Here is a 14788-nt window from a genome sequence, read left to right as displayed (position 1 = left end):
ATCCAGAACACAAAGAACACTCCTGTCCTGTGTTTACTGGGATCTCCCACCCTCATTCCGGGAGGAATTCCAGCTGGAGGGTTTAGCTGGGTGCATTGTTCAGGTGTCACCCCGGGTTACGGAATTCAGGTGACTGATCAGAGCCACAAGTTACGTTGTTCTCTGATACTTGGTGTAAATGTTCCAAAATGGCATTAACTCCAAACTTCAACACACCCACTCTGACTTCAAGGTATTTTTACTATCAAAGTACATCTATATCACCATATACAACCTTGAGGTTTATTTTCTAGCAGGCATTAATGATAGAACAAAGAAATACAATGGAATCAATGAAAGCCTACATCACAAAGCGTCACGGTAACGTAACGGTTTGTGCGACACTGTTACAGCTCGGATGCTGGAAATCCATAGTAACACACACAAAATGGTGGAGGCACTCAGCAGGTCAGGCAGAACCTATGGAACTGAATAAACGGTTGACCTTTCAAGCCAAGGTCCTCCTTCAGGAGTGGGAAGGAAGGGGGAAGATGCCAGAATAAAAAGGTGGGATGGCCAGAATTCAGATTTCAATTCCGATACCCTCTGTAAGGAGTTTGTATGACCCCCCCATGGAATGCGTGGTTCTTCTCTGGGTGCTCCAGTTTCCTCCCACAGTCCAAAGACATACCTGTTAGTTGGTTAATTGGTTATTGGAAATTGACCTGTGACTAGGTTAGGGTTAAATTGGGGGTTGCTGGGCAGCGCGCTCGCAGGGCTGGAAAGTACCTCTAAACAAGTAAGTAAAATAGAATGAAACGACTGTTCCTGAACGTGGAGGTGTGAGACCCGAGGCTCTGCTCAGGCTGGCTCTGAACGCATGGATGAGTGAGAGGAATTCCAATGTCAGGTGTTCCCAGCAGCCTGATATCATTGCCTGTGTAGAGTGAGTTAATGAGTAATCTTCAGTAACCTTTCGTCTCTGACCTAATCAAACAATCAATCTGAGGAAGTCATTTAAAAAGCTTTAGGCAGGGAAGATTTCTTTTCTCGTTCTCCAAACTGTGAAGGGTTTACAAAATTCCTGCGGCCTGGAATAAAATCCTGCCGGCAGCAGCTATTTGTCGGAAGTAAGCGGTTTCAGAAGGCAGCATTCATACTCACCCAGTGGCCTACGATGAAGACTCTGGAAGGTAGGGGCTGTTCCAACACCAGCCTGTACAAGGCATAGATTAGTGTCAGATTGTCACATGAGGCAGTGGTTGCCAATGTGGTTAACACTCTTTACAGCGTAAAACAGATCCAAAAGTTTCACAAAGGCTTTTTATTGATTTTGACCATTGAATAACACTGTTTATACAGTTTTATTTTTAATTTGGTGAAATTTATCTTTCAGTGATAGAATGTTCATAATGATAAGCTTAAAGCTGGGAAGAAATATCCTAAACACGAGAGATTCTGCAGATACTGGAAATCCAAAGTAACACACGTATTGTAGGTATATAGACGATGGCTGCGTGGTGTGATACCGGGCAAAGAATGCTGTAATTTACCAGTGGAAAAATATTTCACGATTCTTCTACAAAATCCAAGAGTTCTCCTGGCTGTATAAGTCTCTCACAAGGGAAAATACATCTCAGGTGTTGATTCAGGAATCTGAGAACATCAAGAAAGTCCTGATGAAGGGTCTTGGTCTGAAACTTCGACTTTCTATTCATTTCCATAGATAGAGAAGTACCACACAGAAACAGATGCTTTGGCCCATCTCGTCCATAGACTAGGACCATAGTCTTCCATACCCCTACTGTCCACGAACCTATCAAAACTTCTCTTAAGAGTTGAGATCGAGCTTGCGTGCGCCACTTGTGCTGGCTGCTCATTCCACACTCTCAGCACCCTCTGAGTGAAGCAGTTTCCCTCACGTTCCCCTTAAACCATTCACCCTTCACTCTGTTATAGTCCCACTCAACCTCAGTGGATGCTGCCTGGCCTGCTGAATTCCTCCAGAATTTTGTGTGTGTTGCTCTGGATTTCCAGCGTCTGCAGAACCTCTTGTGAGCAAGCTGGCATCTCTGGTAACATCTCTACATCCCAACTCCTCACAATAACCCCTCACCCCCTTGTTTATCAACAATCACTCAATCTCTACCTTGAAGATATTCTAATATTCTGGTTCCAAAGGAAAAAGGTTCCAAAGCCTTTTTTTTACCTCATCTCCAACAATGAGTGATGATTTAATGTGTCAACCTCAAATTCAAAGTATGTTTATTATCAAAGTAACATATATTATCATATATACCACACATATTTGATATTATATGTTACCATATACTAGAGATACATTTTTTGCAGGCATTTCAAGATTTTAAGATTTGAGATTCAAGATTGTTTAATGTCATTTTCAGAACACAAATCTAAAGGAGGATGAAATAATTGTTACTTTGCAGCACAAAAACACAACAAGATAAAGAACACAATAATCAGAAGAAAACACAATAAATATAAATCCACCAGATAGCTTCTATACATAGATTGATTGTATATTCACAAAGTGCCCCTTGGCACGGGAGTGTCTGTATGTAAGGTGACTGACGGGAAGTGGTAAAGTAGTGGTGGTTGGGAGGGTGGAGGTGTTGATCAGCCTTACTGCTTGGGGAAAGTAACGGTTTTTGAGTCTGATGGTCCTGGTGTGGGTGTTATGTAGCCTCCTCCCTGATGGGAGTGGGACACAGGAAAATTTACATCCACATTCAGACGGTTACTAGTCTGTTGTAATTTATAAGATTTATTTTATATTTAAACTTGTTTTTTCCTTTTTACTTATTGTGTTACTTTGTGCTGCTTCGGATCCAGAGTAGCAATCTTTTACACTCGTGCATGGAAGAAACAATCTTGAATCCTGAATCTTGAAAATCAAGAAATGCAATAGAATTTATGAAAAACTATAAATAAACAGAGATTGACAAACAAGCAATGTGCAAAAGGAGATAAATTTGCAAATTAATAATCATACTGAGAAGATGAGTTGTAGAAACTTTGAAAGAGAGTCTGTAGGTTGTGGAATCAGTTCAGTGTTGAGGTGAGTGAAGTTATCCACACTGGTTCAGGAGCCTGATTGTTGAGGGGTAATAACTGTAACTGAACCTGGTGGTGTGGGGCCTAAGTACCTCCTTCCTGATAGCAGCAGTGAGAAGGGAGAATGGTCTGGATGGAGGGGGTCCTTGATGATGGATGGCTCTTTCTTGTGGCAGCTCTCCTTGTAACTGCTCTCAATGGTGGTGAAGGCTTTGCCTGTGACGGACTGGACCGCATCGACCATGTGGTGTAGACTTTTCCATTCCTGGTCACTGGCGTTTCCATATCAGGCTGTGATGCGACCTGATACTCTTTACTGTGCATCGATATTTAGGTGACAAGCCGAATCTGTACTAACTCATAAGAAACTAGAGGCACCCTGAGTATCTGCTACCCCTGACAGAGGAAACATCCAACGAGCTTAAGATGTTTTAATCAACTCTTGCTCTTGCTCATTGGAACCCCACCTTCTACAGGCCTGTCCCACCCAACCAGGCCTCCCCGCTGCCCATCCCAGGTATTGATCTAGCAAATCTTTTCTGAATTGCTGCCAAATAATTTACATCCATCCCTTCATATGGAGACTAGCCAGCACTGCACACAATAGTACACCCACAGTCCCGCCAATGCCCTCGATTACTCAAGCAGAAATTCTTTACTTTTGAAATCAAAGCCCATGGCAACAATAAGTTTATTCTTTGCTTTCCAAATTATTCACTGTTTCCTGTATGTGACTCCTTTGTGAACTGAGCAGTAACACACATTTCCTTCTGATAAAGGGAGGCTTCTTTACCTACTGAGTTCATGCCAGTTCAATCCCTATTAATTATCCCTGTAACTTCCTCTCCCCAAATTAGACCATCAAGTCATGTAGCCTATGGCCCAACTCGTCCATGCTTGTCAAGATATTGCTCTGTGCTGTCCCATTTCCCTGTGTTGGGCCCAAATTCTTCTAAATCTTCCCTATCCATGTACCTGTCCCAATATCTTTTCAAAGTCCTAATGAGGAGTCTTGAAATGTTGACTGCCTATTCATTTCCATAGATGCTGTTCCTCCAGCATTTTGTGTGTGTTGCTCTGGATTTCCAGCATCTGCAGAATATCTTATGTCTTAGTCAAGACTTTAGTTGGTATTGGTGAAGTGCCCTTCAAATAGAGCAGGAACAAACAGCGGAAAGAACTCAGCAGGTCAAACAACATCTGTGGAAGGAGTCACAACACCCAATAAGTTAGCACAAAACCCTGCAGACTGGAAAGGAAGGGTGCAGAAGCCAGAAGAAGCAGATAGGGGAAGAGGGGGGAGTACATGCCAGCAGGTGATAGGTGAGAAGCATCTTTGTCTAAATTGTCAACCGTTGACTTCCCTCCATGGATGCTGCCTGGCCTGCTGAGTTGCTGCAGCATTTTGTGCCTGTTGCTCTGGAATTCCTGAATCGCTGAGTGTGTGCCTTCAGGCTTCTGTACCTCCTTCCAGATGGTAACAATGAGAAGAGGGTGATGGGAATCCTTAATAATGGACGTCGCCTTCCTGAGGTACCGCTCCTTGAAGATGTCCTGGGTACTATGGATGCTAGTACCCAATATGGGGCTGACTAACCTTAAAACTTTCTGCAGCTTCTTTTTGGTCCTGTGCAGTAGTGTCCCCCCTCCACCGCCCAATACCAGGCGGTGATATAGCCTGTCAGAATGCTCTCCACGGTACATCTATAGAAGTTATTGAGCATTTTAGTTGACAAACCAAATCTCTTCAAACTCTTAATGAAGTATAGCTGCTGTCTTGCCTTCTTTATAGCTGCATCAATATGTTGGGACCAGGTTAGATCCTCAGAGATCTTGACACCGAGGAATTGAAGTTGCTCACTATCTCCTCTTTTGACCCCCGTGTGAGAATTCGTTCGTATTCCCTCATCTTATCCTTCCTGAAGTCTACAATCAGCTCTTACTGAAACTCAGTGCAAGGATTTTGTTGCAACCCCACTCAACTAGCTAGTATATCTCGCTCCTGTACACCCTCTCATCTCCATCTGAGATTCTACCAACAATGGCTGTATCATCAGCAAATTTATAGATATACTTAGCCACACAGTCATGGATATAGAGAGAGTAGAGCAGTGGGTTAACCACACACCCCTGAGTGTTCATTGTCAGCGAGGAGGATATGTTATCACCAATCCGCACAGACTGTGGTCTTCTGGTTAGGAAGTTGAGGATCCAATTGCAGAGGGAGGTACAGAGGCCCAGGTTCTGTAGCTTATCGATCAGGACTATAGGAATGATTGTATTAAATGCTGAGCTATAGTCAATGAAAGGCATCCTGACATAGGTGCTTGTATTGTCCAGGTGATCTAGGGCCGTGTAAAGAGCCACTGACTGGCAATAGGTGCATTGAAGTGGGTCCAGGTCTTTGTTGCGACAGGTGTTGATTCTAGACATGACCAACCTCTCACTGCATTTCATCACTGTAGATGTGATGGCTACTGGGCGATTAGTCACTAAGGCAGCTCACACTACTCTTCTTAGGTACTGGTACAATTGTTGCCTTTTTGAAGCAGGTGGGAACTTCTGCCCGTAGCAGTGAGAGGTTGAGAATGTCCTTGAATAGTTCCAATGAGGGGAGATTTGATAGAGATATACAAATTTATGATGGATATAGATAGGATATGGATGGCAGGGTGGAGGTTGGTGTGAGGTGCTCCTTCCCTGCGCTAGGCTGCAGATCACCATTGGGTGAGGTAGAGATACGCCTCTAACAAAGAAGGTGTAAGACCATAAGATATAGGAGCAGAATTAGGCTATTTGGCCCATCGAGTCTGCTCTGTCATTTCATCATGGCTGATCCAATCTTCCTCTCAGCCCCAATCTTCTGCCTTCTCTCCGTAACCCTTCATGCCCTGACCAATCAAGAATCCATCAACCTCTGCGTTAAATATACATAATGACTTGGCCTCCACAGTTGCCTGTGGCTATGAATTTCACAGATTCACCACCCTCTGGCTAAAGAAATTCCTCCTCATCTCCGTAAAAGGACGTCCCTCTGTTCTGAGGCTGTGTCCTCTGGTCTTAGACTCTCCCACCATAGGAAACATCTTCTCCACATCCACTCTATCAAGGCCTTGCAGCATTTGATAGATTTCAATTAGGTCACCCCTCATGTTTCTGAATTCTTCTCTCCACCAGCCTGTAGGTCACCCTTGGCCAAGGAGTAGTACCTGTTTAGCACCCCTCCACCCCCACCACATATCACATATCAGGGTCATGTGAAACCATGGGAGCAGGTGTGTATCACAAGTCCTGGTTATGCAACCATCGATGCCAGCCGGATAATCTCTGAAGAGTATTGATAATGGCTAGAGTCTCCTATCTTTTGAAGACGCTGCCCAGAAGAAGGCAATGCCAGTATGGTGGAAGTTCCATGAACTGTTAAGTCATCATAACTAGAGAGAAGGTTCTTGGGAAACTGAAAGGTCTGAAGGTGGATAAGTCATAAAGACCAGATAGATGACACTCAAAAATTCTGAAAGAGGTGGCTGAAGAGATTGTGGAGGCACTAGGACCTACAGCGCGATTGTTACACCAAAGATACCGGAAGAGAGAAGGGGGGTGGGTGACAATGAGGAAGGGATGGATGCTTGGAGTACAGGAGACCCCGGGGGATGTGCCTCTTGAAAACAGGTTCACCCTCTTGGAAGCTGTCGGGACAGAAGACACTGCCAGCCTGAGAGACGGACAGGTCTGCGAGTCAAAAATTGGCACTGAAACAAAGCCGAGGAGACAGACGTCAGGCAGAGCCGTGGTAGTAGGGGACTCCATAGTGAGAGGTACAGAAAGGGGTTTCTGTGGCAACAGGCGGGATTTAAAGATGGTGTGTTGCCTCCCTGGTGCCAGGATCCAGGACATCACTGACCGGGATCCTCAAGGCTGAAGGAGAACATCCGGAAGTGGTGGTGCATGTCGGCACAAATGACGTTGGGAGGAAGAGGAAAGAAATTCTGCAGCGTGACTTCAGAGAACTCGGAAGAAGGCTGAAAAGCAGGACCTCCAGGATAGTTATCTTGGGTTTGCATCCAGTTCCTTGTGCTGGTGAGGGCAGGAACAGGGAGATAGGGGATCTGAATGTGTGGCTGAGGAGCTGCTGCGGGAGGCAGGGATTTAGATTCTTGGACCACTGGGATCTGTTTTGGGGTAAGGATGAATTGTACAGAAGGGACAGGTTGCATCTTAACAGGTGGGGGACCAGCATTCTGGCAGACAGGTTTGCCACTGCTATACGGGTGTGTTTAAACCAAGTAGTGGAGGGGAGGGGGCGAACTGGAAATATAAGAATGGAGTTAAAGGGAATGAGAGAGTAAGGAAAGTTAAGAAAGACAACAGAATTAGAGGGGCAGAAAGATCAGGAAGGGATTGGAGAGTATGGCCAAGTGCAATAGGATTCGATGTGAAAGGTGAGGGGAGTAAAAGTATTGCTTTAAATGGATTAAAGGTATTATATATGAATGCACGGAGTATAAGAAATAAAGTAGATGAGCTTGAGGCTCAGTTGGAAATTGGCAAGTATGATGTTGTGGGAATAACAGACATGGCTGCAAGAGGACCAGGGCAGGGAAATGAATATTCAGGGGTATACGTCCTATCGAAAGGACAGACAGGTGGGCAGAGGGGGTGGGGTGGCTCCGTTGGTGAGGAATGAAATTCAGTCCCTTGCGAGGGGGCACAAAGAATCAGGAGATGTAGAGTCAGTATGGATAGAACTGAGAAACTGTAAGGGCAAAAAGACCCTGATGGGAGTTATCTACAGACCCCCAAACAGTAGCCTGGATATAGAGTGCAAGTTAAATCAAGAGTTAAAATTGGCATGTCGCAAAGGTAATTCTACGGTTGTTATGGGGGATTTTAACATGCAGGTAGACTGGGAAAACCGGGTTGGTACTGGACCCCAAGAAAAGGAGTTTGTGGAATGCCTCAGAGATGGATTCTTAGAGCAGCTTGTATTAGAGCCTACCAGGGAGAAGGCAATTCTGGATTTAGTGTTGTGTAATGAGCCAGATTTGATAAGAGAACCCGAGGTAAACGAGCCATTAGGAGGTAGTGACCATAATATGATAAGTTTTAATACACAATTTGAGAGGGAGAAGGGAAGATCGGAAGTGTCAGTATTACAGTTGAACAAAGGGGACTATAGACCCATGAGGGAGGAGCTGGCCAAAGTTGACTGGAAAGATACCCTAGCAGGGATGACAGTGGAACAACAATGGCAGGTATTTCTGGGAATAATACAGAAGGTGCAGGATCAGTTCATTCCAAAGAGGAAGAAAGGTTCTAAAGGAAGTAAGGGGAGGCCGTGAATGACAAGGGAAGTCAAGGACAGTATAAAAATAAAAGAGAGGAAGTATAACATTGCAAGGATGAGTGGGAAGCCAGAGGATTTGGGAGACTTTTAAGGAGCAACAGAAGATAGCTAAAAAGGCAATACGGGGGGAAAAGATGAGGTACGAAGGTAAGCTAGCCAAGAATATAAAGGAGGATAGTAAAAGCTTCTTTAAGTATGTGAAGAGGAAAAAATTAGTTGAGACCAAAGTTGGGCCCTTAAAGACAGAAACAGGCGAAATTATTATGGGGAACAAGGAAATGGCAGACCAACTGAACAGAAACTTTAGATCTGTCTTCACTAGGGAAGACACAAACAATCTCCCAGATGTAATAGTGGCCAGAGGACCTAGGGTAACAGAGGAACTGAAGGAAATTCGCATCAGGCAGAAAATGGTGTTGGGTAAACTGATGGGACAGAAGATTGATAAATCCCCAGGGCCTGATGGTCTGCATCCCAGGGTACTTAAAGAGGTGGCTCTAGAAATCATGGATGCATTGGTAATCATTTTCCAATGTTCTATGGATTCAGGATCAGTTCCTGCGGATTGGAGGGTAGCTAATGTTATCCCACTTTTTAAGAAAGGAGGGAAAGAGAAAACAGGCAATTATAGACCAGTTATCTGACATCAGTGGTGGGGAAGATGCTGGAATCAATTGTAAAAGATGAAATAGCGGCATATTTGGATAACAGTAACAGGATTGGTCAGAGTCAGCATGGATTTATGAAGGGGAAATCATGCTTGACTAATCTTCTAGAATTTTTTTGAGGATGTAACTATGAAAATGGACGTGGGAATGCCGGTGGATGCAGTGTACCTGGACTTTCAGAAAGCCTTTGATAAGGTCCCACATAGGAGGTTAGTGGGCAAAATTAGAGCACATGGTATTGGGGGTAGGGTACTGACATGGATAGAAAATTGGTTGGCAGACAGGGAACAAAGAGTAGGGATTAACGGGTCCCTTTCGGAACGGCACGTAGTGACTAGTGGGGTACCGCAAGGCTCAGTGCTGGGACTACAGCTATTTACAAGACACATTAATGATTTAGATGAAGGGATTAAAAGTAACATTAGCAAATGTGCAGATGACACAAAGCTGGGTGACAGTGTGAAATGTGAGGAGGATGTTATGAGAATGCAGGGTGACTTGGACAGGTTGGGTGAGTGGGCAGATACAGTTTAATATGGACAAATGTGAGTTTATCCACTTTGGTGGCAAGAACAGGAAGGCAGGTTACTGTCTGAATGGTGTCAAGTTAGGAAGAGGGGAAGTACAATGGGATTTGGGTGTCCTTGTTCATCAGTCACTGAAAGTAAGCATGCAGGTACAGCAGGCAGTGAAGAACGCTAATGGTATGTTGGCCTTCATAACAAGGAGAATTGAGTATAGGAGTAAAGAGGTCCTTCTGCAGTTGGACAAGGCCCTGGTGAGACCCCACCTGGAGTATTGTGTGCAGTTTTGGTCTCCAAATTTGAGGAAGGACATTCTTGCTATGGAGGGAGTGCAGCTTATGTTCACTGGGTTAATTCCAGGGAAGATGGGAATGTCATATGTTGAAAGATTGGAGCGACTGGGCTTGTATACACTGGAATTTAGAAGGATGAGAGGGGATCTGATTGAAACATATAAGATTATTAAGGGAATGGACACGCTAGAGGCAGGAAACATGTTCCCGATGTTGGGGGAGTCCAGAACCAGAGGCCACAGTTTAAGAATAAGGGGTAGACCATTTAGAAAGGAGTTGAGGAAAAACTTTTTCACCCAGAGAGTTGTGGTTCTGTGGAATGTTCTGCCTCAGAAGGCAGTGGAGGCCAATTCTCTGGATTCTTTCAAGAAAGAGTTAGATAGAGCTCTTAATGATAGTGGAGTCAAGGGATATGGAGAGAAGGCAGGAACAGGTTGTGGATGATCAGCCATGATCACAGTGAATGGCGGTGCTGGCACGAAGGGCCAAATGTCCTACTCCTGCACCTATTGTCTATTGTATATTAGTAATGATCTTTCAAGAATCACTAGATTCTGGAATGGTTCTGGAAGGTTGGAAACTTGCAAATGTCATTCTACTGTTCAAGAAGGGGGAGAGACAGAAGAAAGGAAACTGTAGGCCAGTTAGTCTGACCTCTGTGGTTGGGAAGATGTTGGAGTTGATTATGAAGGATGAGGGCTCAGAGTACTTGGAGACACATGATAAAATAGGCTGTAGTCAGCATGGTGTCTTCAAAGGAAAATCTTGCCTGACAAATCTGTTGGAATTCTTTGAAGAAATAACAAGCAAGAAAGACAAGGAGAATCGGTGGATGTTGTATACTTGGATTTTCAGAAGGCATTTGACAAGGTGCCGCACATGAAGCTGCTTAACAGGCTACAGGAAAGATTCTAACATGGATACAGCTGTGGCTGACTGGCAGGAGGCAAAGAGTTGGATTAAAGGGAGCCTCTTCTGGTTGGCTGATGGTCTCTAGTGGTGTTCCACAGGGTTTGTGTTGGGACTGATTCTTTTTATGTTATATGTCAAAGATTTGGATGATAGAATTGATGGCTTTGTTGCAAAGTTTGCAGACAATACTAAGATAGGTGGAGGGGCAGGTAGCTCTGAGGAAATAGGGAGGCCTCAGAAGGACTTGGACAGATTAGGAGAAAGGGCAAAGAAGAGGCAGATGGAAGTGTATGTTCATGCACTTTGGTAGATGGAATGAAAGGGTTGACTATTTTCTGAATGGAGAGAAAATACAAAAATCTGAGGTGCAAAGTGATTTGGGAGTGCTTGAGCAGAATTCCCTAAAGGCTATTTTGCTGTTTGAATTTGTGGTGATGAAGGAAATACGATGTTAGCTTTCATTTTGAGAGAACTAGAATATAAAAGCAAGGATGTAATGTTGAGACTTTATAAAGCACTGGTGAGGTCTCACCTGAAGTATTGTGAGCAGTTTTGGGCCACTTACCTTACAAAAGATGAGCTGAAAGTAGAGAGGATTCAAAGGAGGTTCCCGAAATGATTCCAGGATTAAATGGCTTGTCATATGAAGAGTGTTTAATGACTCCGGGCCTCTGTTCATTGGAAGAATGAGGGTGACCTAATTGAAACCTATCAAATGGTGAAACCTATCGAATGGACACTGCTTCAAATTAGAGGGGCATCCTTTTAGAACAGAATTGAGGAGGAATTTCTTTAGCCAGGCAGTAGTAAATCTGTGGAATTCTTCATGTGTACTTACGGCAGAGGTTGGTAGAATTGTGACTGGTTGATTGGTAGGGGCATGAAGGGATACAGGGAGAAGGCAGGAGATTGGGACTGAGAGTAAAAAATGGATCAGCCATGATGAAATGGCGGAGCAGACTCAATGGGCCAAATGGCCTAATTCTGCTGCTATATCTTATGGTCTTATGGTCAAACCACTTCTGTAAAAAAAATTGCCAAGAACAATCACGGTCACGGATAGACCATGATCACCCATTTCATACAACATGGCACATTTTGATGATGATGATAGATAGGGTAAATGCAGGCAGTCTTTTTGCACTGAGGTTGGGTGATACTAGAGCTGGAGGTCATGGGTTAAGGGTGAAAGATGAACTATTTAAGGAGAACATGAGGGGGAACTTCTTCACTCAGAGGGTGGTGAAAGTGTGGAATGAGCTGCCAGTGTAAGTGGAGGATGTGGGATCATTTTTAACATTTAAGAGAAGTTTGGATAGGTACGTGGATAGTGGGGTGTGGAGGGCTATTGTGGGTGCAGTTTGATGTGACTAGGCAGGTTAATAATTCAGCATGGACTAGATGGGTCAAAGGGCCTGTTTCTGAGCTGTAGTGTTCTATGTCTCTATGAGTCTAGAACTTGGTGGCTACATCTAATTCATTAACAAGGAATTAACAAAGACAAAGAAAGAGGAGTAGTGGTTGTCTCAAACTCTGACTGGAGATAAAGCTCATCCCATTGATGAGATGTTACCTATAAAATAGCCAGAGTCAAGTGGCATGACACCTGCTACAGAAAAGAACCAGAGAAGCTTCCAGAAAAGGCAGAATCAGCTATGCAATTGCTGGAAAAAATACTGAACAATTAGGTGATTATATACAATTAGAAGCAAGCACAGCAAAGTTCGTCTACAAGAAAAATAACAATTCTACACTCTAATCCAACATTCCTAAATTTATCACTCTAGTCCTAGTTTCAGCCAACCTGAGGGGAGAAGGTCTGTTTGCATTCAACTGATCTACTGTATACCCCTCATCATTCTGTATTCCTCTTCAAGATCTTCTCTCATTCTCTTGCGCCCTAGCGAATAATGTCCTTGCCATAAGATCATAAGAGCAGAAGACAATAAAGTATAGGATTAGAATTAGGATATTTGGCAGAATTAGGCCAATTGGCCCATCAAGTCTGCTCCGCCATTTCATCATGGCTGATCCATTTTCTCTCTCAACCCCACTCTCCTGCCTTCTCCCCATATCTCTTCATGTCAGACTAATCAAGAATCTATCAACCTCTGCCTTAAATATGTGTAAAGACTTGCCCTCCACAGCCACCTGTGGCAACAAATTCACCAGATTCACCACTCTCTGGCTAAAGAAATCCCTCTTCATCTCCATTCTAAATGGACACTCCTTTACTCTGAGGCAAGGTCCTCTGGCTTTAGACTCCCTCACCTTAGGAAACAACCTCTTCACACATCTACTCTATCAGGCCTCTCACATTCGATAGGTTTCAATGAGGTCACCCCTCGTTCAGCTGGATTCCAGTGAGTACATGCTCAGAGCTCTTCATATGACGTCTTTCAATCCCGGAATTATTTTCGTCAACCTCCTTTGAACCCTTTCCATGTCAGCGCATCCTTTCTTAGATAAGGGGCCCAAAACTGCTCACAATACTCCAAGTGAGGCCTCACCAGAGAAGGGTGGTCAGATGTTTCACCAGACAGATGTTGCCTGACCTGCTGAGTTCCTCCAGCATTTCTTTAGCTGTTCCAGATCCTATCTGTCTCATTTGTCTCCACCCTGTCCTTTGGCCACAGGGGAGCCATGACAGAATTAAAACTGGGGCCAATTGTCCCCTCCTGTTTCTGGACACCATAAGGTCACTACCCAAGTGTCTCATACTGAAGGAAAAATGACAGCCATCCAGATCTCTTTAACCTTGTAGCTCTGTCCCTTGTGAAGCATGACTCCCTTTGCAAAACACCTACCTGATGCTCTCCACCCCCACTTGCTGACATAGAAAGGCCACAAATTAATGCTGAAACATTAAGTGTTTCTTTAACACATGATCCCCAGTGCAATCTTCACCCTGGTACAGAATCAGGTTTATTTTCACTGCCATATGTTGTGAAATTTGTTGTTTTGTGGCAGCAGTACAGTGCAATACATATAAAACTCTATAGGTTACAATAAGAAATACTGTATATATAAACATAAATCGGCAGTTCAAACAGAGAGCAAAAGCAAGGTGGTGTTCATGGCTCCATGGTCTGTTCAGAAACCTGGTGGCGGAGATCCTGAGATGCTCTGGCTAAGTTTGATCATCAGGGCAACTCCTTACTGCCCGCTACACTGCTGGCACCTTGAACAGCAATGAAGGTCCTCCATCTCCATTGCTGTTTCTGTAACAATTTTTTGACCAGTCAGGGTTATTAGCCCTGAGCTGAACCCCCAGACCTGGAGGGCTGGTGGACCACTGTTAGTCAGGCCTCAACCCTTTGACCTGTTGGGCATGGGTGACCCTCCTAAGGGTAAAAGCACACTGCATCAGGGCGACGGTATCGCATTTTCAGTACAAATAAACACAAGGTGTCCATATGGCTGAGGCTTCATAAAACATTAGTAAGAGTGCACTGGGAGCACCAAGAGCAGATTTGGGCCCCTTAACTAAGAAAGGATGCGTTGACAAAAAACACAAAATGCTGGAGGAACTCAGCAGGCCGGACAGCGTCTATGGAAAAGAGTAAATGTCTGAACTGCTGAGGCCCTCCAGCATTGCGTGCCTGTGTCACTTTGGATATTCAGCATCTGCAGACGTTCTCCTGTTAAGGGTGTGCAGACATTGGGTAATGCAAAAGAGGAATAATGAGGCAGAGTCCATGGGTTCATGGGTAGTGATGGCAGAGGAGAAGAAGCTGTTGCTAAAATGTTGAGTGTGTGGCCTCAGGCTTGTGTACCTGCCCCCTGATGGTAGCGATGACAAGAGGTTATGCTCTGGGTGATGGGGTCCTTATTAATGGATGCTGCCTTTTTGAGGCTTTACTTTTTGGAGATGCTGTCATTGCTGATGAGGGTAGTGACCGTGATGCAATCGGCTGAGCTTGCAACTTTTTGCAGCTTTTTCTGATCCTGTGCATCAGCCCCTCCATCCCAGACGGTGTTGCAACTGGC

The 14788-nt window shown here is 44.4% G+C and overlaps 1 protein-coding gene across 5 annotated transcripts in view; it reads left to right on the top strand.

Moving 5' to 3' along the window:
- Nucleotides 1–14788, top strand: part of nr1h4 (nuclear receptor subfamily 1, group H, member 4) — a 98000-nt gene that overhangs the window by 20503 nt on the left and 62709 nt on the right. The window contains exon 1 of one of the 5 annotated variants that reach the window (XM_072267374.1): nucleotides 1001–1172. The exons of the other annotated variants lie outside the window; for them this stretch is intronic. Coding sequence (XP_072123475.1) covers nucleotides 1157–1172 — 16 coding nt within the window. The 5' untranslated portion in view covers nucleotides 1001–1156. Of the gene's footprint in view, nucleotides 1–1000; nucleotides 1173–14788 lie in introns of those variants that run through there. 5 annotated transcript variants of the gene reach the window in all.

Source organism: Mobula birostris, chromosome 9 (genome assembly GCF_030028105.1).
Source record: "Mobula birostris isolate sMobBir1 chromosome 9, sMobBir1.hap1, whole genome shotgun sequence".
Classification (NCBI taxonomy): Eukaryota; Metazoa; Chordata; class Chondrichthyes; order Myliobatiformes; family Myliobatidae; genus Mobula; species Mobula birostris.
This window is presented reverse-complemented; position numbering and strand designations above follow the sequence as displayed.